The sequence below is a fragment of the Bufo gargarizans genome, chromosome 9 (genome assembly GCF_014858855.1).
Source record: "Bufo gargarizans isolate SCDJY-AF-19 chromosome 9, ASM1485885v1, whole genome shotgun sequence".
Lineage (NCBI taxonomy): Eukaryota > Metazoa > Chordata > Amphibia > Anura > Bufonidae > Bufo > Bufo gargarizans.
Window position 1 is genome coordinate 64614099 of NC_058088.1, and position 23972 is coordinate 64638070.

The window sequence follows — 23972 nt, forward strand, 5'->3', positions numbered from 1 at the left end:
CTGATCTTCATCTAAGTCACAACAATAGACAATCACAGTCTGCTTAAACTAATAGCACACAAAGAATTAAATGTTACCATGTTTTTATTGAACACACCATGTAAACATTCACAGTGCAGGTGGAAAAAGTATGTGAACCTATGGATTTAATAACTGGTTGAATCTCCTTTGGCAGCAATAACTTCAACCAAACATTTCCTGTAGCTGCAGATCAGACTTGCACAACGGTCAGGAGTAATTCTTGACCATTCCTCTTTACAGAACTGCTTCAGTTCAGCAATATTCTTGGGATGTCTGGTGTGAATCGCTTTCTTGAGGTCATGCCACAGCATCTCAATCGGGTTGACGTTAGGACTCTGACTGGGCCACTCCAGAAGGCATATTTTCTTCTGCTTAAGCCAATCTGTTGTTGATTTATTTCTATGCTTTGGGTCGTTGTCCTGTTGCAACACCCATCTTCTGTTGAGCTTCAGCTGGTGGACAGATGGCCTAAGTTCTCCTGCAAAATATCTTGATAAACTTGGGAATTCATTTTTCCTTCGATCATAGCAATCTTTCCAGGCCCTGACGCAGTAAAGCAGCTCCAAACCATGATGCCCCCACCACCATACTTCACAGTTGGAATGAGGTTTTGATGTTGGTGTGCTGTGCCTCTTTTTCTCCACACATAGTGGTGTGTGTTTCTTCCAAACAACTCGACTTTGGTTTCATCTGTCCACAGAATATTTTGCCAGTACTGCTGTGGAACATCCAGGTGCTCTTGTGCAAACTGTAAACGTGTAGCAATGTTTTTTTTAGACAGCAGTGGCTTCCTCTGTGGTATCCTCCCATGAAATCCATTCTTGTTTAGTGCTTTACGTATTGTAGATTCGCTAACAGGGATGTTAGCATATGCCAGAGACTTTTGTAAGTCTTTAGCTGACACTCTAGGATTCTTCTTCACCTTAATGAGCAGTCTGCGCTGTGCTTTTGCAGTCATCTTTACAGGATGGCTGTCACCACCAGACATCTGAGAAGCTCTGACAGACTTCCTTCAGAACCTCCGCCTTGAGGTTCCTTTTGTTTTGCTTTCATTTTCTCATCTCGTTAGCCTCTCTCAGCTGTCATGTAGTTGCACTGATTGCATCCCTTTAAATTCCTCCCCATACTGCATCATTTTGCGGTTTATATTACTTCCTGGAGTGTGTGCATGCTGATCCTACTACTTAGTCTTCTACAGATAAGTTTTGTTCGTTTATTTGTGTTTTCCTGTTTGCTGGATCCAAGGTGACCCTGACTCCCTCTGTATCAAGTGTAGGGAGCCAGTGGTCGTGTCCCCTCACTATTATAGGGTGTTCAGGTGTTATACAGTCGAGGTACGAGGATATGCGATCATATACCATTGTGATTTTCGCATAGGCTGAGCAGTTAGGGAGAGAGCCAGGTCTGATGCAGGGCTCTCCCTTTTGTTCCTTAGTTTTGGATCCAGTCAGTCGGATCTTCATTTTGTGTCTTCTAGTTCTCTGTACACCTTCCGTGACAATGGCCACTCCTAGGGAGAGTAGCAGCAGTGCTGAACTTTCTCCATTTATAGACAATTTATCTTACCGTGGACTGATGAACAGCAAGGCTTTTGGAGATACTTTTATAACCCTTTCCGGCTTTGTGCAAGTCAACAATTCTTAATCGTAGGTCTTCTGAGAGCTCTTTTGTGCGAGGCATCATTCACATCAGGCAATGCTTCTTGTGAAAAGCAAACCCAGAACTGGAGTGTGTTTGTTATAGGGCAGGGCATCTGTAACCAACACCTTCAATCGCATCTCATTGATTGGACTCCAATTAGCTCTTGGAGATTTCATTAGTCACTTTTTCCACCTGCACTGTGAATGTTTACATGGTGTGTTCAATAAAAACATGGTAACATTTAATTCTTTGTGTGTTATTAGTTTAAGCAGACTGTAATTGTCTAATGTTGTGACTTAGATGAAGATCAGATCACATTTTATGACCAATTTGTGTAGAAGTCCATATCATTCCAAAGGGTTCACATACCTTTTCTTGCAACTGTACAACTTTCAAATATACCTTGTATCACAATCCCATGCCATTTTCAAGATCCTCTGATTTTAGGTGAAGGAGGCTTTTATGAAAAGCTTATATGAACACCAAAACTACTTTCCCCTACAAGGTAACATTAACCCATGTACGTGATGAACAACATAACCAATAAGAATATATGAGGTTAAATATGGAAATAACTACTTACGGTACATATGGGCAAAATGACCCAGTATGCATACAATACACCTAATAAGTTATATATAAGTAATCCCGTACCAAGTCAGGCCACCACCACTCCCCGTTTCACAGTCAGCTTTTTAATATTTTTTAACCTGTTTGTGTCCTGTTGATCATGTTGAGAATTATATGTTAATAAAATTAATTATTTAATCATGTCTACTGTGTGATTACAAGTTTTTTTAAATTTTTTATATTTAACCTCATATATTCTTATTGGTTGTGTTTTATGAAAAGCTGTCCTCCGCCAGGCAGATTACTGTCTCTGTAGTGCCACCTATAGGTAGCTACCCTGTAAGTCAATGTTGAACCTAGTAAACAGCCTTGAAACATGAGCTGGGATATGATCCAAACCAGAGCCTCATCCAAAAGGAAGGGTCATCCATCTGTAGATCCAGCCAACCAGTACCCTGCTTTGTACTGGCAATGGGCAAGGACTCATGAAACAGCTGTCTACAGATGGGTGTCTCTTACTTTTGGAATTCAAAGTAAAAAAATAGAGAAAGTACTTCATTGGGGGGGGGTTCAGTGCTACCACACTCACCTTGTATAGCCGTGCTGAAAGGCACAACGCCGTAACATGCATTGAGTCTATGTCCTTGAGCATATATTTCTTCAGATCCATTGTAGAATATTTAATTGGAATGAAAAAAAGTCTAGGTCAGGGGTAGGCAACCTTCGGCACTCCAGCTGTTGTGAAACTACAACTCCCAACATGCATACTTACTCTGCTCTTCTCCGAACTCCCATAGAAATGAATGGAGCATGCTGGGAACTGTAGTTTCACAGCAGCTGGAGTGCCGGAGGTTGTTGATCGCTGGTCTAGTTCGTCTGTCCGGGGCTGTTCTCACAGCAAGAGGATCTGCTTGATTTACCGTAACTGTTTTATTAAATCATAATAAATTAATTAAAATAGAGCCCATAATACAAACTGCGATACATATCGCAAACTGAGGAAACCTGAGGAAGAGCTTGGTACAAGCATGAAATGTTTCAGTTTATAAGCCCTCTCTTAACTGTTTACTATGAGGATCCTGGCACATTATGTCATTTTCTTGGTGTTTTTTTTTTTCGGCTCGTAAAAAACATGATCAAATTCTGACACATTTTGGCAAATTCTGAAAAATGCCACACACAGACCATGCTGAAATTAAAAACAAATGTCAAGGGAACAAAAAATTACCTTAAAACATTACTTCAAATACTGTATATGTAGAGTGTTTATCATTTCATGTTAGCCTACATGTACCGGTAATATCTGACCACATAATTTTTTGCTTTAGAAAAAATGCAATAAAATCATTATTTTTGTTTTAAAAAAAAGGCATTTGAGTCTTCTTTTTGTGCAAAGATTCCGGTTTGACTGACATCCCATGTCATGTTTTAAGGCTCTTGTTATGCCAGCAGTCTGTGCCCACTCCAGTCTCACCTCACTTGGTGGTCACTACTGTCAGAGCACTCACTAGCTTTCTTGTGCTGTTTCTTTGCTGGTTCTGTGCCCACTGGCATCTTGCTGCTCCTTTCCGGCAGTTATGACCACTGGAGTAGCCCTGATCCTCCTTCTGCTGCCTGTAGGGTGCACACACACTTACCATAGCTCTTAAGGGGCCACTATTAAAATCTCAGAAAAAAACTTTTAATGCACTTTCCCCTGCAGGTAGGTTCCTGAGCAATATGTTCTAGTTGGCTAGATTCCTGCTAAGTCGCATCATTGGTTTTTTTTCCTGTCCATGTACCAACCTATCTGTCTCTGGATTTGACCATTATCTGCCTGATCTGACCTCTGATTGTTCCTCATACTGACCCTAAGCTGTCTGCCCTAACCCTTTGACTGCTTTTGGGCTGAGCGAACTCTTTCTGCCTGGACCTTGGCTTGACTACAGTTTTGCATGCCCCCTCGATGCTTTACACGGATGTCTCTTGAACCCATGGGTCAGTAGCCTCTGAACTTATACTACCCCAACAGGTAGCTGCCTTGTGGTTGCTCTGCAGCAGAGTCTAGATCCACCTAAAGGAATTAAAGGGTGAAGACCAAGGGACTGCTAAGATAATGACTAAAGAGTAGCCTCAAGGCACAGCAGATCCACTTCTGCTTCCACAAGTGCTCTTTAATGTGTTAGACACTGATTTACCCAACTAACATTGTAATAAAAGGGACAATTTTCTTCCTTCTGGAGGAGAGCTCATTAAAATAGTGTTTTTCAGGGACCATTGCCTATAATGTCCCTAAGCATATAGTCATCTCTGCAAGGAGAAACCAAAAGCTTTACATGCTACATGGTAGACAGACAAGCAGTCTTACCTTCGACCTTTCTTCAATGTTACTCAACTCCACCAGTCCCTGCTTGACGTCAGATATATTGTCTCCTGTATCAGGAACACCAGTTTGTTGTGCCATCAAAAAGTCAGTAGCATTCTTCAGCTAGTGAATAATATATAGCATACAGTCATGTTCAATGCTCTTCCTGTTGTTACATTCTAGAATTATCTCAGCATACTTTCTGTTCATTTTTTGTTAGTTACATGTGACATTTCATATACAGTCCTTAGATGTCAATGACTGTAAAAAATAAATCTGCTTATGGCAGCACAATATAAACCATAAATGTAGACAACACCTTCAAAATCATAAATTTTTTGTCCTCGTCAAAATCAAAGATTAAAAAATAAAATATAGCACAATAATAATTATTTGTTGTTGTGCATTTGTGCTATCAACTATAGTAAGAAGATAATGGACTAAGGGGGGGTTACCTTTAAGCCTTGGATTTTATCTCAGCAGAAGGTTGAAGTGGAGGAAATTATTATTACAATATTATTTTAAGATATTAAGATATTTTATTAACTAATCTGAATTTATGTGCTGCACATTATACTATACAATTATTATTATTATTATTATTATTATTATTATTATTATTATATTATACCTCTTGGAAATGCTGTTCAAACTTGAGTAGTTCTAAGTATTGCTCCATTTTTAGCTGGTGTTTCTCCCAAAACCCATCAAAAGCGCTTTCCATCTCATGTAACTGTGCCAGCAACCTTTAAAACAGAGACACGTCACTAATTTATAAGACACGGAGGAACATACTGGATAACGATGCAAGACTCTTCCAATACCTATGGTTCTCACAGATGAAACACAAATACAATATTTAAAGTCAATCTCATCCTTGACTCAAGTCATTTTTAGGCTGAAAATTGTGTTATGATTAATTATTATGGTATGAGCTTTATTTTTCTGACACAGAACTCAAAATCGCCTGCAAAGAAATAGATTTAAAGGGCTTTTCAGTTTTTTTAACACCTGGCTTCCCCGCCAATCAGCTGTTTGAAGAGCCCGTAGCGCTCCATTATATTGTAATATAATAATATAATTATAACTCTATTATACGATTACTAGTATAATACTACCATATTATTTTTGGTATGCAGATCAGATAAAACTTGAATCTGATGGATCATTGTGTTCCTTAACCACTTGACCAGCCTGCTTTGGGCCTTACGGACCAAGCATTGTTCTTCATTTATTCATCGTCTCCTTCCAAGAGCTATAACTTTTTTATTTTTGCGTCTATGTAGCTGTATGTATGTAGCTGGTTAACTTTTATTAAAGAAGAACTCCCACAAAAAAAATGTATTCTCTGACCTGTTAGAAAGGTACTTGATGTAATCTGTGGTGAATGTAATTTTCTTACCAGTGACTGTATTTGTGAGGTATACCTCCCTAATGCTTCTCACCTGTGTCAAGTGACCAGCAATCAGACTCTCCAACTGACACAGCATCTTATGTGTGGACAGGAAGTCAGTTTCTCTATGTATTCCTATGGGAGCCTCACTCTGAATAGAGACGTAACTGACTTCCTGTCCTGTCAGTTGTAGATCAGAAAGTCGGTCACATGACACCACTTGCTAGTAGGTCAGAGAATAAAAATGTTGTTGAGAGTTCTACTTTAATGGTTTCTGGGAGGAAGATGGGAAAAAACAGCAATACTGCCACTGAGTTTTTACATTATAAATTGTGCAGCGTTCATTTTTCGGCATAAATAATATGATATTATTATTCTCTGAGTAAGTACGATTACAGTGATACCAAATACATATATGGGGTCATTTATCAAACTAGTGCAAATTAGAACTGGCTTAGTTGCCATAGCAGCCAATCAGATTCCACCTTTCATTTTTAACAGCTTCTTTTGGAAAATGAAAGATGGAATCTGATTGGATTTTCTATGTTTTACTATATTTGTGCAATAAAACCGCTTTTTTGAGCTTGATTTTTGCAGGACATCTTGTAGTTTTTATTGGTATCATTTTGAGTTAAATAACTGTTTTTGATCGCTTATCAAACATGTGGAGATTTAATTTTTTCATTTTTTTTCATTTAAAAGCGTTTTTCAATGAAAAAAGCATATTTTTATATTACTTATTTTTTAACTTTTTTTTAACCACTTAATAGTCCCACAAGGGGACTATAACAGGTGATCTTTTGATTGCTTCTAAAATACAATGCACTATCCCTATAGTGCATTGTATTTAAATGTCAGTGCTATACTGACATTGACCAGCAGGCTCTGCCAGAGACCTACTGGAGAACACTCAAAGCAGGCTAGGGGCCTATACAAGGTCCCAGCCTGCCTATGAACACATCAGCGATCTCATTTGCGGGTTGCCGATGGGAGACACAGGGAGTTCGCTCACACTGTCATAACTTACATGCAGCATGCCACATTGCCCACGGAATGTAAGGGGTTAAACAGCCCATATCGGAAATCATGTGAGAGCTGAGCCCCTCCCCACTTTCCGTGAAAACGTGGAGGCCCAGCCTAAGGCACTTTAGTGCCGTAAGAAGGCGTATGGGTAGTTACTAAGGGGGTTAACAAAAAGGACTGGCTGCTGTAATCATTATCCAGTTGCTACACAGAAACCACAACCCCTTGTTGTCAGAATAGAAGCACAAAATACCAAAAATAGAAAAATATTTCTCACAGCACTACAGGAAACTTACCGGACTATGCGCACTTCTATGGTCCTGGCCACCAGAACGGTGGTCGTGCTTGTACACTATAGGAAAAGGCGCCAGCCTCTCTGGTGGCTGGGACCATGGAAGTGTGCATAGGCCAGCAAATTCCCTGTAGTGTGTAAGCACGACCACCGTTGCTGGATTGCATAGTGGTCGTAACCATTGTAGGAAGGCACAAGGGACCATTGTTGATGGTACATATGTGTCACCGAGGTTCCTTGCCTCGGTGAAGTAAGAGCCAGTATTTCAGGTGTCAGCAGCAGTAGGTGGTTGACACTTTGTTATTTAGTATAGCTGTGAATAGCTGAACCGGGATGGCTCTTACTGGGAGTAGTTATAGTGCTGGGTGGGTGACTACTCCTCATGTTCCAGACCAGGTTTTGACTGGCCTACCAAAAAAAAGCCAGCAGTGTCAGGTGGTGGTGATTGCCTCTCTCTGACAGTGGAGCTCTGTGGAGTGCTGTGTTGGATCAGAGTCTGAGCTGGAATTGCAGTGCCTAAAAGACTGAGGACAAAGCAAGGTCCACCTACACCCCGTGGGGTTACGGTACTGTGGACTTCATTGTTTCTTTACGGCCGGCTGGAGCAAGCCGGTCACTGCCATTTACTGCATTATTGTTTTGTCAAGGATAAAAGACAACCATTGCTTTGCTTTCACCGCTAAAAAGGCTGCTGCTGTGTTCTTATCTGAAGGCTACCATTGGGGCAGATCCCCACACCATGAAAAAGAGCAGTTCATGATGGAAAAATGAACCAAGCCAGCAAAGGAAGCAATATGGACAATTACAATACATTAGTAAGTGCTGGTATTAACTTTGTCTTCACGATAAATGCCATTTGCTGCAGTGAGACAACCCCTTTAAAGTATTGTGGGTGCCCTGTAATGACATATTAAAATGCAGATGCTGTACAGAGAACCAGTTTGTGTTACTCAATACAACTTGATAAAAATTTGCAAAAATTTTTTTTTTAATGATAAGCAAAAACTATGGCTATACGTACTTCTCCAATGAGTATAACTGATGTGTTATCCCGATAGGTGGATATGTGTCGTACCTGTTCACAGTTTCCCAATCTCCGTGTTTTCCACAGGTTTGCTGTTCTGTAATTAAACTTGTGCTTGGTCTTTCAAAACTGTCCAGCAGTAAGCCCCCTTCTTTTGTTACGGAGGTAATGTCTTTCTGCAAGTAGAAGCCATCCAGTTAAACCAAAAGTAATTGTGTGGTTATTACGTGGACATCTTGTCATTTATACAGATTATTGAAACTTGAGCAGTAGCACTAAATTTCCTGCATGTTTATGGTGGGACCAGTGGCGATATTATCGGGGAAGCAGGGGAAGCGGCTGCTTCGGGGCCCGGGCTGACAAGGGGCCCGGCGCCCGACAGCATGTCAGTCAAGTTTAATCTTTTTTATTTATATGCAAATTACCTTCCTAACGTGCCCAAGAGGTTGTCCCTCCGGCCGTTTGTGCCCAGTCATGCCCATTATCGCCAAGCCCACCACCGCCCGCTGTTAATTATTCACTGCTGTCCTCGTCTTTTTTTTTTTAAGTGCGCCGTAGTCTTGCGCATGCGCTGATGTTACTCACGTCCAGGCCCGTGCGGTGTCCTGGCAGCAGACTCAAGTAGTGTAATCACGCATGCACCAGCTTTCTCTGCTTTCTGACGCATGTGCGATTACATTACTTGAGGCTGCTGCAAGGACACCGCGCGGGCCCGCACGTGAGTAACATCGGCGCATGCGCGAGACTACGGCACACTTAGAAAAAAAAGACGGAGACAGCAGTGAATAATTAATAGCGGGACGGCGCAGAGCTTGGCGATAATAGACGCAGCTGGTCACAAACGGCCGGAGGGACGTTAGGAAGGTCATTTGCATATAAATAAAAAAGATTTTTATAAAAAATAAAAAGGGCAGGTGGGGGTAAAAATAGTATATAAAAAATTGGGCGGGGGCTGGAGGGGCCCATACAAAAATTTGCTGTGGGGCCCAGGCACTTCTAGTTACGCCCCTGGGTGGGACCTACATGACTTCCTTATCTTGAGGAACCATCTTCTCTATCAGCCTAGTTAATCATCTCTGGCACCTCCTTCTGTCACACTGAGCAGTATCTTCTCGTCTCTCTTATCACAGAACATGCTGCACACTGAGTTTTGAAGACACAAAAGAGGTTGCTCAATGTGTGACGAACCCCCTATAATCACATATAGAAAAGCAGGTCCTCTATATACAGTATGCCATTACACCTAGATCTACTGTTAGACATAGAGAATATGTGCAGAGAGGTTTAGGTATGCAAGATTATTAAATGCTGGTCTAAAAGCAAAACAAACTTGGTTTTTGCACTGATAAACCAGATTCAATATCTTGTAGCTCTAGCTCAGCATAATGTAATGATACCTTTCATTTAGTGATCTGTTGCTTCATTCTGCAGAAAACATACTTTTAATACATGAACAGGTCCAAGGCACTCTGTGCACCCTTGCTCTTCCTGCTTCTTCTGCCAGACCCTCCTTCTTCTTCTTCTTCATTGACAGGGCCAGGAAAGATGAATGTACAGGAAACTGACCATGTCAATCAAGGGGAGGGAGGAGCTGGCAGAGAAGAGGGAGGGCCTGGCAGAGGAACTGGAAGGAGCAAAAGTGCCTTGGGCCCGCCCTTGGTGCACTTAACTCCTCATGTATTAAAAGTATATTTTCTGCAGAATAAAGCAACAGATGGCTAACGGGTATCAATAAATTCAGCTGAACTAACCCTACAAGGCATTTTGTCTGTCTTCCTGATAGACCCTTTGAGGCTTGATAAGTCAGATTGGAAGTAAGTGCAGTAAGATGCAATTGCTGTAAATATTGGACATAATATATACATATATATATATATTTATATATATATATATATATATACGAAAAATGGCGGCACTGACTGCAGGCGGAAAAGATGGGTGCACGCTCCAGGGGAATCGACCTCTTACCCCAATTATTATATCCAGAAAAAGGACGGCACTCCGGTCTTGTGAAGGTGAAGTTATTCTTTAATCAACCATACGGAGCACCGTATGGTTGATTAAAGAATAACTTCACCTTCACAAGACCGGAGTGCCGTCCTTTTTCTGGATATATATATATATTGCAAAAAACAACAACTTTGAGGGTCCAAAGCATGTCAAATGATCACAGCATCTGTATCTATAGGTGATTTTCCCAACATATCAGGATGTAATCTATTATATGGTCACCAAGTAAAAATGCTATTGCAAGAAAACTGTAGAAACAAAGTAATGGACGTTACAGTCAGTTGACCCTTAGTGTTCGTATTTTTTAAGCAGTGCAGCTACAGTAACAGAAAAAAATGCTGCTCCTTCAAGTCTTGAGGTAATCTGTCTTCATAAAATCCAATTTAACGTACCTTCAATTGGCAGTATTTTTCAGTGCGGTTTGCTAAAATGTGCTCAATTGAATAGACGTCGCTCGGTAATTCGGTCTCAGCCAGTTCAGTACCAAAGGCCTGCAGCATCTGAGCAATTTCCTTAACTGTCAAGGCAAAGCCCTCAATGGCCTGCTTGTGAGAAATAAAATGACAATAGAAGAAATCTTAAATAAAGGTTCTACGATAGCTGTGTCACAGAAGAGTCAACACTATTCTCTTATGGAATCCTTAAAGGGGTTCTCCGGGAATTAAGAAAATAAAAATACTTAAATATTACTTTATTATAAATATGTTCCCATATACCTTTCATTAGCTACTGTATAATGGCTCATTTTGTCTAGGGAGCAATCATTAGGAGAAATAAAATGGCCGCCGTCCTATTACTACACACAAAACCTGTCCTAATCACACAGAACTGAGCTAAAGAGCTGCCAGGGATTATAATCCTGAAAACAGTTTAATTTGATCTTCAGCTGAATCTCTGTAGGAATGGAGCTCATGAGGAGACATGAAGTACAGAGAGGGCGTGAGGGTGTGCCTGATGGGCCGCAGCACTTGTATGCAATCTTCATTACCACAGCTCCACATTACCACAGCCTGTCCTCTCCGTCCTCTCTTTACTTCAGCTGTTTCCTCATGAACTCCATTCCTATAGAGATTCAGCTGAAGATCTTATCAGCTGTATTCAGGATCATAATCCCTGACAAGAAGAGCAGAGAGGAGGAGGAGGCAGCTCTTTATCTCAGTGTTGTGAAGTAACTTGTCCTCCTGTGTGATTAGGACAGGTTTTGTGTGGACTAATAGGACGGCGGCCATTTTATTTCTCCTGATGATTGTTCCCTAGACAAAATGAGCCATCATAACTAATGAAAGGTATTTGGGAATATATTTATAATAAAGTAATATTTAAGTATTTTTATTTTCTTATATTCCGGAGAACCCCTTTAAAGATAATTCGAACATACAAATATTTTCTTGCCTAACTTCATTCAAAGCTTAAAGAGAATCTGTTGATGCAAAACTGCTGGCAGACGTAGGTAGGGGCAGAGGATGGAAGGTGATACATGCATCTGACCCTGCTTTCTAATGAATTTTGAATCCCACAAGTGTATCTCCTGCAAGCCCAAAGGCTACATTTCTTCAGGCTCAGTGTATGAGCTGCTCCACAGCCCGCCTCCCTTGAGAGATGACTGTAGTGTGTAAGCGTGAAGCCTACATTGGTGAAATGTGTTTAGGAGCCATTACACAAGGTTTAATGGTCTTCTGTTCTGTAGGATGGCCCTTGTTTTGATGGACCATTTGTTATGGGCCTCAGGCTTTACCAATGGTTCATAGGCATAGTAAGGTACCATAAAAAAGTTGAGTACTTGGGGGTTCAAGAAAAGTGACACACTGAAGTACCAATTAAAGGTATCTGTACAAATAGGAAATGTGTCGCCAGAGTCTGTGAGCTATGCTGAATAGATGTCTAATAACTCCAAAATAATTTAAGAAGCTGCTGTCACTAGTATATTCTCATTATAACTGCCATAATGTTGTCATTCACTACATCACTATCATTGTCATATCTGTCTACTGCTATCTCTTATAGCATGATATTGCTTGCCGGTGCTGATGGTAGTAATCCCATTTGAGAAATACAGAAATATTGCTGCCAGACTTTTGCATGAAGATCTTGATATTTCTATTTTTCCATCTGGAAATTTGATTTATATAAACAGCAATCTTCTTGGACACATTTCTTGTGGAATGTTACCATTTAAAATTTGCCAGTTATGCCATCCTGTATTATCCTATGAGGTCTATAATAAATGAGCCCATATTATATTGATAGGCGGACAGGGAAGATGACTTTCTGTAAAGGGGGTCAAAGTCCAGTAGGACCATCTTGACATCTGTGTCCTCATTTTCATATTTCTGTTCCATCATAGACTAGAAACACGATTGCCACGCTGTCAATGATCTCAATGCCGCAGCGGTCACATGATGGACTCCAATGGTGCCAGATGGACCCCATGGACTATAATGGTTCTTTAGGGTTTTTCATGATGTCCATCATTTCACAATTTTTTTTTCCCGGCAAATTGATAATGGCATTTCACTTGTGCCATTTTACCATGCAAGCCAGTGTTGGATGCTTGTGGGTTTGAATTTGGCCCACAGTGTGAAATTGTGGTTGATGTTGCCACTGCTCTTGGTGTCCTGGTGCCAATTACATGTGGTGTGCATTGTGCCTATATGATTGTACCCCCCCTCAGCTCAGTATTGCGAGGGTTACTCTATCCCTTGCTGTGTTTGCATCTGTTCGACTAATCAGTTCATTAAGTCTGCTATTTAGTCTTGAGCTCTGCATTAGTTTAGTGCAGGGATGACCAACCTGCGGCTCTCCAGCTGTTGCAAAGCTATAGCTCCCAGCATGCCTAGTCTGCCTACAGCTATCAGCCTACAGCAGGGCATGGTGAGAGTGGTATAAGCCTACAGCAGGGAGTTGTAGTTGTACAACAGGTGGAGAGCCGCAGGTTGGCCAGCCCTGGTTTAGTGGATTTCTGTTGAGTACTGTGACCTGCCCTGCTTGTGCAATTATGTCATGTCTTTCATGTCTTTTTTGTCATGCCATCAGGATGTCTTGCTTTTATTCATTTGGAGTCTGTCTGTGCCCTGTGTTGGAGTTTATGTCTCAGGTTTTTATCTGGATCGTTCTGGTGATGTCCAAGTCTGAATTCTGACCTAGTTCCATATGCCCTTGTGAACTGTGTCCTGTTGCGACAGGGCTAATGTATTATGCATTCTTTCACCTAGACGTCTTGACCACTGTCGCCCAGTATCCACTATGTTTGTATGGGTTCCTGAAGTCCATCTTGCTAAGTTCTGCTATGTCTGAACAATCTCCAAGTTCCTGTATTCTTTTCTTGAAGTCTGTGTGTCCAAATTTATGTAGTCCATATGGTTGAGTTCCTGAGGTCTGTCTGTGTGCCAGTGCTCGGTGTTTTGTCTCATGCCTTTAATTTGTGTTTGCCTTGGATTCACCTGTGTTCTGCTTGGTTTTGAATCATCCCATGGATGTGTCCCTGGTGCTTTACACTAGTGTTCATGACCTTAATTGATCAGCTGCCAAGTACATTGGAAACATCCCAGGAGCAGTGATGGCCAGTTCGCATTGTTCGCCCGCGAACACATGCAGGCTGCCATCTTTTCTCACAAGTCCGGCGAAGCACAGGTAAGCCCTTACCTGTGCCTGTGCACGAGCCGGTCCGAAATCAAAAGCGGTCACCGGTAGCAGGCAGTTCCGAGAACAGCCGCCGGGGGCCTTCATCGGGCTGTTCTCGGAACTGCCTGCTCCCGCTGACCGCATTTGTTTCAGACCGGCTCGCGGCACAGGTAAGGGCTTATCTGTACCTCGCCAGACTTGTAAGAAAAGATGGCAGCCCGCATGTGTTCGCGGGTGAACAATGCGAACTGGCCATCACTGCCCAGGAGGTAGCAGTCTATTCGCTGACCTGCAGCAAAGTCTACAGCACTCTACAGGGGTTAAAGGGTGAATACCGGGGAGTTGCCAGAACACTGCCCTTAGGGTTTGGTTCAACATCAAACCAGTTACTTTGCACAGAAGTTCCACAATCATTGTCCATTCGCCTGTTCGTAATGCAAATTTGATTAAATCTGTGATGGAGACTCTTAGCAGACTCTCTAAAACAGATAAGATCCTAGTCTAAGGCCCCTTTCACACGGGCGAGTATTCTGTGCGGATGCGATGCGTGATTTGAACGCATTGCACCTGCACTGAATCAGGACCCATTCATTTCTATGGGGCTGTGCACATGAGCGGTGATTTTCACGCATCACTTGTGCATTGCGTGAAAATCGCAGCATGCTCTATATTGTGAGTTTTCCACGCAACGCAGGCCCCATAGAAGTGAATGGGGCTGCGTGAAAATCGCAAGCATCCGCAAGCAAGTGCGGATGCGGTGTGATTTTCACACACGGTTGCTAGGAGACGATCGGGATGGAGACCCGATCATTATTATTTTCCCTTATAACAGGCATCCTCAAACTGCGGCCCTCCAGCTGTTGTAAAACTACAACTCCCACAATGCCCTGCTGTAGGCTGATAGCTGTAGGCTGTTCGAGCATGCTGGGCGTTGTAGTTTTGCAACAGCTGGAGGGCCGCAGTTTGAGGATGCCTGCCTTATAAAATGGTTATAAGGGAAAAAAATAGCATTCTGAATACAGAATGCATAGTACAATAGCACTGAAGGGGTTAAAAAAATAATAATAATAATTTAACTCACCTTAATCCACTTGCTCGCGCAGCCCGGGATCTCTTCTGTCTGTCTTCTGTGCTGTGTGCAGGAAAAGAACCTGTGGTGACGTCACTCCGGTCATCACATGATCCATCACAATGGTAAAAGATCATGTGACGGACCATGTGATGACTGGAGTGACGTCACCACAGGTCCTTTTCCTGCACACAGCACAGAAGACAGACAGAAGAGATGCCGGCCTGCGTGAGCAAGTGGATTAAGGTGAGTTTAATTATTTTTTTATTTTTTTAACCCCTTCAGCGCTATTGTACTATGCATTCTGTATTCAGAATGCTATTATTTTCCCTTATAACCATGTTATAAGGGGAAATAATACAATCTACAGAACACCGATCCCAAGCCCGAACTTCTGTGAAGAAGTTCGGGTTTGGGTACCAAACATGTCGATTTTTCTCACAAGCGTGCAAAACGCATTACAATGTTTTGCACTCACGCTGAAAAATCGTGCATGTTCTCGCAACGCCCGTATGAAAGAGGCCTAAAGAGGCACCATATACACACATTGGACTATTGTCGATTGCTATCAATTAAATGCATAAGTTGAGCTTTCCCCAACAGATGATGTTGGGGGAGAGAAGGCTTGGGAGTGTTGATTTCAGTACCCGATCCTTTTGTTCTCCTCGGACATAAGCCACCTCTTATTCCTCTCTCCACATTTAAAACACTTAAACACTTGGCCCAAGTTGGAAGAGATACAGTAGCTGCTGGTGAACAAGTGTTCGGCCATCAGCTATTGAAGGTGTGTGTGTGTGTGTTTTTTTATCAGAATGGAGGTTCTAAAGATTTCAGGTAGTTGAGTTCAGTGGGCACTGAGTTTTCTGCAGCAAAAATTAATGTTTGGTGGTTACTTTCTCCAGCAATAGCGTCAGATCATCATCGATCCTAGGGTTCAAAGAAAGATTTGGAAGTTCTCTAATTTTGAAGACAAAAAGATCTACTTCTTATGGCCTAATTCACAAATAATCTGTTAGATCTTATTGCTGACATGTCCCATGTGTGCAGTGATAATAACACAGATAATGCAATTAAAACTGCATATGTTCTGTATAGATGGAGGTGGCGATCAGAATCAGTTCCTCTGGTGGGCCCAAGGTATTATAGACATAACTTGCTGAGAAAGAAAACAATGATGGGAAATAAAGTTTTTCATTTGAGCATAAAACATAAAGGTTTATGAAAACATACCGTTCTGTAGACAACCCAATCGCGATGCCGATATTCAAGTGTTCCCCCAAATTCTGTTGTTAGTTGTGTTTCATCGATGTACTTAAGTAAATCTGATGCAGAACTGAGCATAACCACCTAAGAACATGAAGCAGTATGTTAAGTGATACATTTCAGTATTTTTATCATGATTAATAAAGAAAAAAATTGATTTCAAAGTAAGGATAGATATACCATGTAGGGTAGGTGCCTGAAACATAACGATACCTCTCTTGTGAAAATGCAGTCCTCCAATCTTGGGAAATGCTTCTTTTTATTTTTATGCAAATAAAGTTTTTGAAGGTACACGGAGCAGCCCACCAACAGTGTACCAGGAACCTTATTTGCATAAAAATAAAAAAAGCATTTCTCAGGACTAGATATTCCCAAGAAAGTCATGGTAAAATGCAATATGCTTTCTTTGAAACCGATTTGCTTCTATGGAAGCAAACAGAGCATGCAATGGCTATTCTATAACGTGTGATTTACTCAGAGGGTTAATATGAAGTTTTGTGCCTGTTAGATGCATTTTTGGGTCAATGCTTTTTTAATATCTCAGCATGCTCTAGATGGGACATTTTATCTCTCATTTTCTAGTGTTTTTGTCCCATAGACAGCCCCTGTTTTTTGTTTTTTTTTGCCCTGCTTGAACAAACACAAGTGTCATTGTGTGTTATCTTTGTAATGGCATTATTGCATGGCTTTTATTACCATTGTATTTTTCTGATATTGCTCTAAAGTGGAAGGGTACATACTTTCCTATATAAAAAGGCAAGCCTTGCAAAAAAAATAATGAAAACACACTATTTGGTCAAAAATGCAAAAGAAACCCTTTGCAAATCTATGATAAAAACATAGTCTGGCTGGCAGGATCCTAGCACAGCTTGAATCTACTGAATATAAGACTAAAATGTAAGATTTGGTTTTGTGTTTTACCGGAAGCTTTAGTATAAAGTCCTCCTGGCTGAAGCGAAATCCAATGTCGGTGAAAGTCCGCTGAAAAAATCCTGAAGGCCTTAAGACCAAAACTAGATGAAGGCTCCCAGGAAATGAATGCTAAAGACAAGAAAAGTACAAACCTTTTTTAGACACAAGATAGATACAAGATCACAATGATGTCAACGCTGTGAATATCTGTAGAGCTCGGGCCTAGTGAATATGGGTCAACGTGGCGGTTGTTACCGATATCTCTACCTTCCTAAGGAGGAACCTGGGAACATGTCCTATGCCGTTCATTCCCTTTGAGGTCTGAGCTAAACATGATTGACGCTTTCTCTCCTCTCCATGGACCGGTCTACTATATTCAATTCATATACAGATGTGTCTTTGTTTACCTTGACTTTTTAGTTGGCAATATCCTGGAATGCGTTGTGTAAGATAAGATGACCAGCTTTAAAAAAAAAAAAGCGGTACGGAGAAGTAACGAAGAATACATCTGCACTAGAAAAAGAGACACTACATAAGGCAATTCCATAGGCAGGAATTCCCTTGTACGTCCTACAGCAGAGTCTAATGGAAGCCTGCCAATGACTTTAGCATGGTGATAGCTTAGAATTTTCAAATTGTAGATAGCCCTGTAGGTTCTCAGTATTGCTAACAGGTGTGAAAAGCTTAAGATGGGCCGAACCGCATCCTGTTTCCATACATCTATAGGTATACAAAGAAAGAAAAGTGTGTGCTGAGATTTCTGTTATATCATACCAAGGAGATCTCCTATCCATGTGCACCCAGGGGTGTAGCTATAGGGGGTGCAGTGGTAGCAGTTGCTAGAAGGCCCAGGAGCCTGCGGAGGCCCTTGTGCCGCATAAGAAGACACCGGTATTATAGAAAGTACATGCTGGGAGGGCTCTGTTATAGATTTTGCACTGGGGTCCAGAAAGTTCAAGTTAGTCATCTGGCTGGAGGGAAGGGGTAAGGTCAAGAATTTGGCATGGGGGAGGGGTGCTGTTTCAATTTTTGCCTCAGGCAGCAGGAAGACTGTGTTTTCCTGCCTTTGCCTCTGGGAAAAGGGTCCAAGCTGAACTCTTGCACCAGGGCCCATGAGCCTTTAGCTACGCCCCTGTGCTACCACTGTTACCTGAGTGAAATACTTTATTAATTCAAGTAAAAAAATGTAATATATTCAAGCAATTCCCAATAATAATCTAATCAGGAGGAACATCTCTTTACAGTAAGAAGCCCAGAGCCTACATATCACTCCCTTCTATACAAATCTGTAGGCTTACAAACTGCAATAAATATACAGGTGAAACTCGAAAAATTTGAATATTGTTCAAAGTTCATTTATTTCAGTAATCCAACTTAGAAGGTGAAACTAACATATGAGAGACTCATTACAGGCAAAGTGAGATATTTCAAGTCTTAATTTGTTATAATTTGGATGATTATGGCTTACAGCTTATGAAACCCCAAAGTCACAATTTTGAGGTCCCCTTTGCTCAGGGGGTATGGATTAATTAGCTGACTAGAGTGTGACACTTTGAGCCTAGAATATTGAACCTGTTCACAAAATTCTAATTTTAAGCTGCATTAAGGCAATTCCTTTTCATTTGCATTACTGAAATAAATGGACTTTTGCACGATATTCAAATTTTTAGAGTTTCACCTGTAGGTGGATAAGGAGTTGACTATCATATCATTAGTCAGATTACGTGTATTTATTGTGAACTACACATAGAGGGGCAGAGACAGGTGTGAAACATGGGCTGTAAGGAGTTCATATGTCACAAGGTTATATGTAATGCGCTATGGTCAACCTAATGTTCAATCAAGGTGTCATTGGAAGTGTTATAAGACACTTTGACCAGGTTTACAGGACACAAATACCATCATACAGAATTCCTACAAGGTAAGGAATATAGCACATGTACAGTAGTATGGTCATACATGATTTCAGCACCATGGACAACAAGGAAAAGTGAGCATCGTAGGAATGAGTCGGTCAGGCTGATCATGGCCGTAGGACAACTGTGAATTACCATAAATTATACATGTCAACCAGAATGACCCTAATATGTCATAAGAGCAATCACTTACAACAACATGTCCCAGCATGGACATCCAGTGTATGAAGTGTGTGCTAATATTTGTATATTTTTAATATTGATCTAATATATCTTAAGTAAAAACTTAGAAACTTTTCTGATAGTTCTGCTTAACCCTCCCTTACCATTGTGTACCTAAAGCTTCTATGCAGACCTATGTGTCTCCATGGTTAAAGGTTATGATTTATGAACAACTTTGGAAGCATTTTTTTTTTTATATTACATCCTACGCATTTTTGGCTAAGGCTACTTTCACACTTGAGTGATCCGGCAAGCAGTTCCGTTGATCCGGCAATCTGCATGTAAACGGACAGCATTTATAGATGGATCCGGATGCTGATCCGTCTCACAAATGCATTGCAAGAACGGATCCGTCTGTCCGTTTTTCAAACGGATCAGTTTCTATTTTTTTCACATTTTTAAAGGTCTGGACGGTACCGGCATTGCGGTATTTTTTATTAATACATTTCAATGTAAATTAATGCCGGATCCGGAAATCCGGCAAGTGTTCCGGAATTTTGGACGGAGATAAAAAGGCAGCATGCTGCGGTATTATCTCTGTCCTGAAAAGTTAAAAAGACTGAACTGAAGACATCCTGATGCATCCTGAACAGATTTCTCTCCATTCAGAATGCATGGGGATAAAACTGATCAGTTATTTTCCGGTATTGATCCCCTAGGACGGAACTCAGTGCCGGAAAATAAAAACGCTAGTGTGAAAGTGCCCTTAAATTATTTTTTTCACTTGACCTTTATCAAAAATGTTCAACAGTTCTTCTTCTACAGCTTTCACTTTCAGTTTATTTGCAGACTAGCCGGCTCTCTGATTCACACTGTATCTGTCAGAGAGCTGCTGTGTCTGTAGCCCTTATCTCTGAACTCCTGACAGCTCATAAACACTCATTTAAGCTAAAATGTTACAAAACTGATAGGAATTTAACTAAGGACTACTAAGATAAGGAATACAGCCCAGGTCATCAGAGCAGTTCAGTTCTGATGGATTCAGTGTGAAACAGAAAGCCTGCTAGCCTGCAAATGCACCTAATGTGAACTTTTTTATAACAACCAACTGAAAAATGTTTTTTAGCCAATGCAATGATAGAAAAAATGTCCCAAAGGTGTCTGTAGTAGGGATGAATTAGCCAATTCTCATTAACAGAAGCTGTTCATCTAGAAAGGGTTGTCCACAGTAGTGAAGAGGCACCAACCTGCCTGTTGATGGTCAGGGCTGGACATCTTACCCAGGTTTGACAATCTTGGTCCTCCAAGTAGCAATGCAGGCATCAAAGCTGAAATTCAGCTTCATCCACTATGCTTGTGCTACATACTGGAAGTGTAGTGGCCCATGCGCAGTCGGTGCTTCAAATCAAATTTTGAGCTTCTGTGCCTGCACTGATGTTCGGAGCAGCGGTGCGGAGCCCAGATTATCAGGACCGCGCTAGATGTCCAGCGGGCAGGTGGATGCCTCTTTACCTGTGGAGACAGCCCCTCACAGGTGAAGAGCTCCTGCTAATGAGACAAATCTATTAGAATTCTTCGTTCATCCCTGGTTTACAGCCTTTAAAGACTACAGCCATACCCTGTGCACTGCTTACTAACCTACAGAATGTAAGCTACCAAGTCGAAGAGGAATGATGGAAGGAAGTATTGCTACAGGATCAGAACAGCGCTTGTTTATAGTCCGTATCTATGGAAACACATTGGTCTGTGAACACAAAACGGCGGAGATGTTTATTTTAGATGCATTAGAGTAATACAAAACAATAGGCTACCTATACGCCTGTTGTATCAACCTATTGTTTAAAAGCTACCAGTCATAGTCTAGCCAGGATCCCCCTTCTTCTCGTTAGCTCTGTCAATCAGGTGCTAATAGTGCCCCTAGACCTGCAGAACTACAAGTTCCAGCAAGACAATTGCAAACAATAGCATTATTCCCTGGATCATTCTGCAAGCTGAGTTATAAAAGAAGAAGAACTAAAAGTAGAACTATAAGTCCCAGCAAGTACTGCCCACTGATACAATAAAAAGTGATTAAAAACACAAGGACAAACAATAATATTATTCCCTGGATCACTATACAACCTGAGATTGTAAAGATCAACCACAAGTAGAACTATAAGCCCCAGCAAGTACTGACCACTAAGACAATAAAAACAGATTAAAAACTATAAGTACAAACAATAGTATTATTCCCTGGATCATCCCGCAAGCTGAGTTAGAAAAGAAGAACTACATGTGGAACTATAAGTCCCAGCAAGTACTGCTCACTGATACCATAAAAACTGATTAAAACCACAAGGACAAACAATAATATTATTCCCTGGATCACCATACAACCTGAGATAGTAAAGATCAACCACAAGTATAACTATAAGCCCCAGCAAGTACAATAAAAACTATAAGTACAAACAATAGTATTATTCCCTGGATGATCACACAGCCTGAGTTAGAAAAGAAGAACTACAAGTGGAACTGCAAGTCCCAGCAGACACTGCCACCCAATCTAATAGGCCACTGTAAATACCATAATACAGCTTCAAATTAATTGTAAGCTTTTTAGGCTAGACATAGTAGATATACAAATGTCGCAGAGGTGAACTGGTCACTTGTGTCACCTCTGTTCAACCTAAGTCCTAGGTAAACTTATATTTAAATTAATCAACAAATTATTGATGAGCTGTACTAAAAGACAGGCCACTGCCTCAGCTCTGCTACATCTAGTTTGCATTCATTACTTTGGAAAGGAACTACATCTGGGTCCCTGCTGCAGAAATAACCCTCCAATGACACTAAGGACTACTTCTCATGGAAACACATCGTCCCAGATGTAGGCCAGGTATAATTAGAACTGGACCAGAGGACCAGCCTGGTTCTGGAAGTGATTGCAGCCGCGGTTGACCTGCATACGATCAGGAGGCAGTGTTATGGACTTGGCTATGTGTCTGCATTATGTATGTGATGTACATCAGCAGTTTGTGCTGCAGTCCCGAAGCCTCTGAACTTGTGCTGCACAGACTGCAGTCAGAGCCCTTACCGCATTCCTCCGAAACCTCATCATTCCTCTTGGGGGGTTTCCTTCGGCCATGCCTTCTGATAATTATTCTCCTCTTGCTATTATTGCCAGGGCAGCATGGGTGATATATGATCTGGCTGCTGGTGAATGCTTAGAAGTGACTGACGAGCTGAAGCAGAGCTGTCGCTGCTGCAGCCGTTTCCATTACCACAGCACTGCGAAAAAGAAGGAACCACCGGACTACAAAACTGCTCCGAGCCCTGCATTGATTCGCCAGCGTTCATGTTAATCTCCGGCATACACTCATTTACTGGCTCTCATAGCCACACGGAGCAGCATCACAGCCCGGACCAGCCAGCAGCACACCTGTCTCCCGCATGTGACGCGGAGTTAACCCCTTAAACCCCGGATGGGACATACACAGGCCATACGTCTGACTGTGACTCTGCAGTCAGCGTGAAGAATAAATCACTGCAAGCAGAGACGTCTTAGGTAGTCTCGAGCCAGTACCAAGGAGGGGGAGCCTGAGAAGTATAGGAAGCCTCATTTATTTGGATTCAATCCAAACTGTAGGTAAACTGCAGCAAAAAAAAAACTGCACCGTGTGCATCAGGCCTTGCCGGGTGGCTCACACTTTATTCCCAATAGATGATCGTATGTGAGATGTTGTAATATCTACATCGGGGCGCCCTGTGAGAGCTGCACTACAGTTCCCTCCATCTGTAGACTATAAAGAGCTGTTTTACTTTAAACCAATAGATTTTTTTTCCCGTTGACTTTTGCTATTCACAGAGCCCCATGCACACGAGCAGATTTTTGGTCCACATCATTCGCATTTTATGGCGGATCGGATTTCACAGCAGACTGCGCTCTGTCCGCATCCTTATGTCCGTTCCGCGGCCCCGCAAACGAGAGAGAACATTTTCTATTCATTGTTACAATGGATCCACAAATAAAAACGGATACAACACAGACGTCATATTTTGCGGATACATGCTATTGTGTGAATGCACCCTTAACCAGCGCTATACCGAAGATGTAGAAGTCCTTGAGTTGTTCTCGGCTCTCAAGGTCTTAAATATTTCTCTTTAGACATCTTTTAGTTAGATCTGTTTCCAGGAAAGATGGGTATAATGACAATGTGAGCCACTCCTGAATGGCAAGCCTGCTTAGTTATACAAAAGTTCACCCCCCCCAGAAAAAATTCTGTTTAACTATTTCTTAGTTAGATCTGTGAACAGGTGACCCTGCCTTAAGGCTCATTCATCTGTGTCCGATACGCAATATTTGTGGATCGCCCGCAGACCCATTTATTTCTAAGGGTCCGCAAAAAACACTGCAGACTGTCCTTGGATGCCTAATATTATATCTGTCATTTTTGGACAGAGACTAGACTTCTTGAACCATAGCCCAGTTTTAGGCTCCATTCACACGTCCGTAACATGTTTTGCGGATCCGCAAAACACGGACAGCGGCAATGTGCGTTCCGCATTTTGCAGACCGCACATTGCCGGCACTAAAAGAATATGCTGCACATTGCCGACACTAATAGAATATGCCTATTCTTGTCCGCAATTGCAGACAAGAATAGGACATGTTCTATTTTTATTCGGGAACTGGGAATGCGGAGCCGGGCTGCACGTTGTGTGGCTTCATAGA

The 23972-nt window shown here is 41.6% G+C and overlaps 1 protein-coding gene across 8 annotated transcripts in view; it reads right to left on the reverse strand.

The window, feature by feature from the left end:
• The window catches only part of MCF2 (MCF.2 cell line derived transforming sequence), a 199525-nt gene that overhangs the window by 99256 nt on the left and 76297 nt on the right, over positions 1-23972 (reverse strand). For 6 of the 8 annotated variants that reach the window (XR_006386815.1, XM_044268787.1, XM_044268789.1 and 3 more), the window contains 6 exons: positions 17193-17312; positions 16239-16355; positions 10711-10863; positions 8360-8484; positions 5208-5322; positions 4580-4699 (listed from right to left, as the gene is read on the reverse strand). Coding sequence is in view for 7 of the 8 variants with exons in the window: in XM_044268787.1 (XP_044124722.1) it covers positions 4580-4699; positions 5208-5322; positions 8360-8484; positions 10711-10863; positions 16239-16355; positions 17193-17312 (750 nt within the window). In the remaining variant the exon portion in view is untranslated. The remainder of the gene's footprint in view (positions 1-4579; positions 4700-5207; positions 5323-8359; positions 8485-10710; positions 10864-16238; positions 16356-17192; positions 17313-23972) is intronic. The other 2 variants (XM_044268788.1, XM_044268786.1) reach the window with 1 other exon arrangement.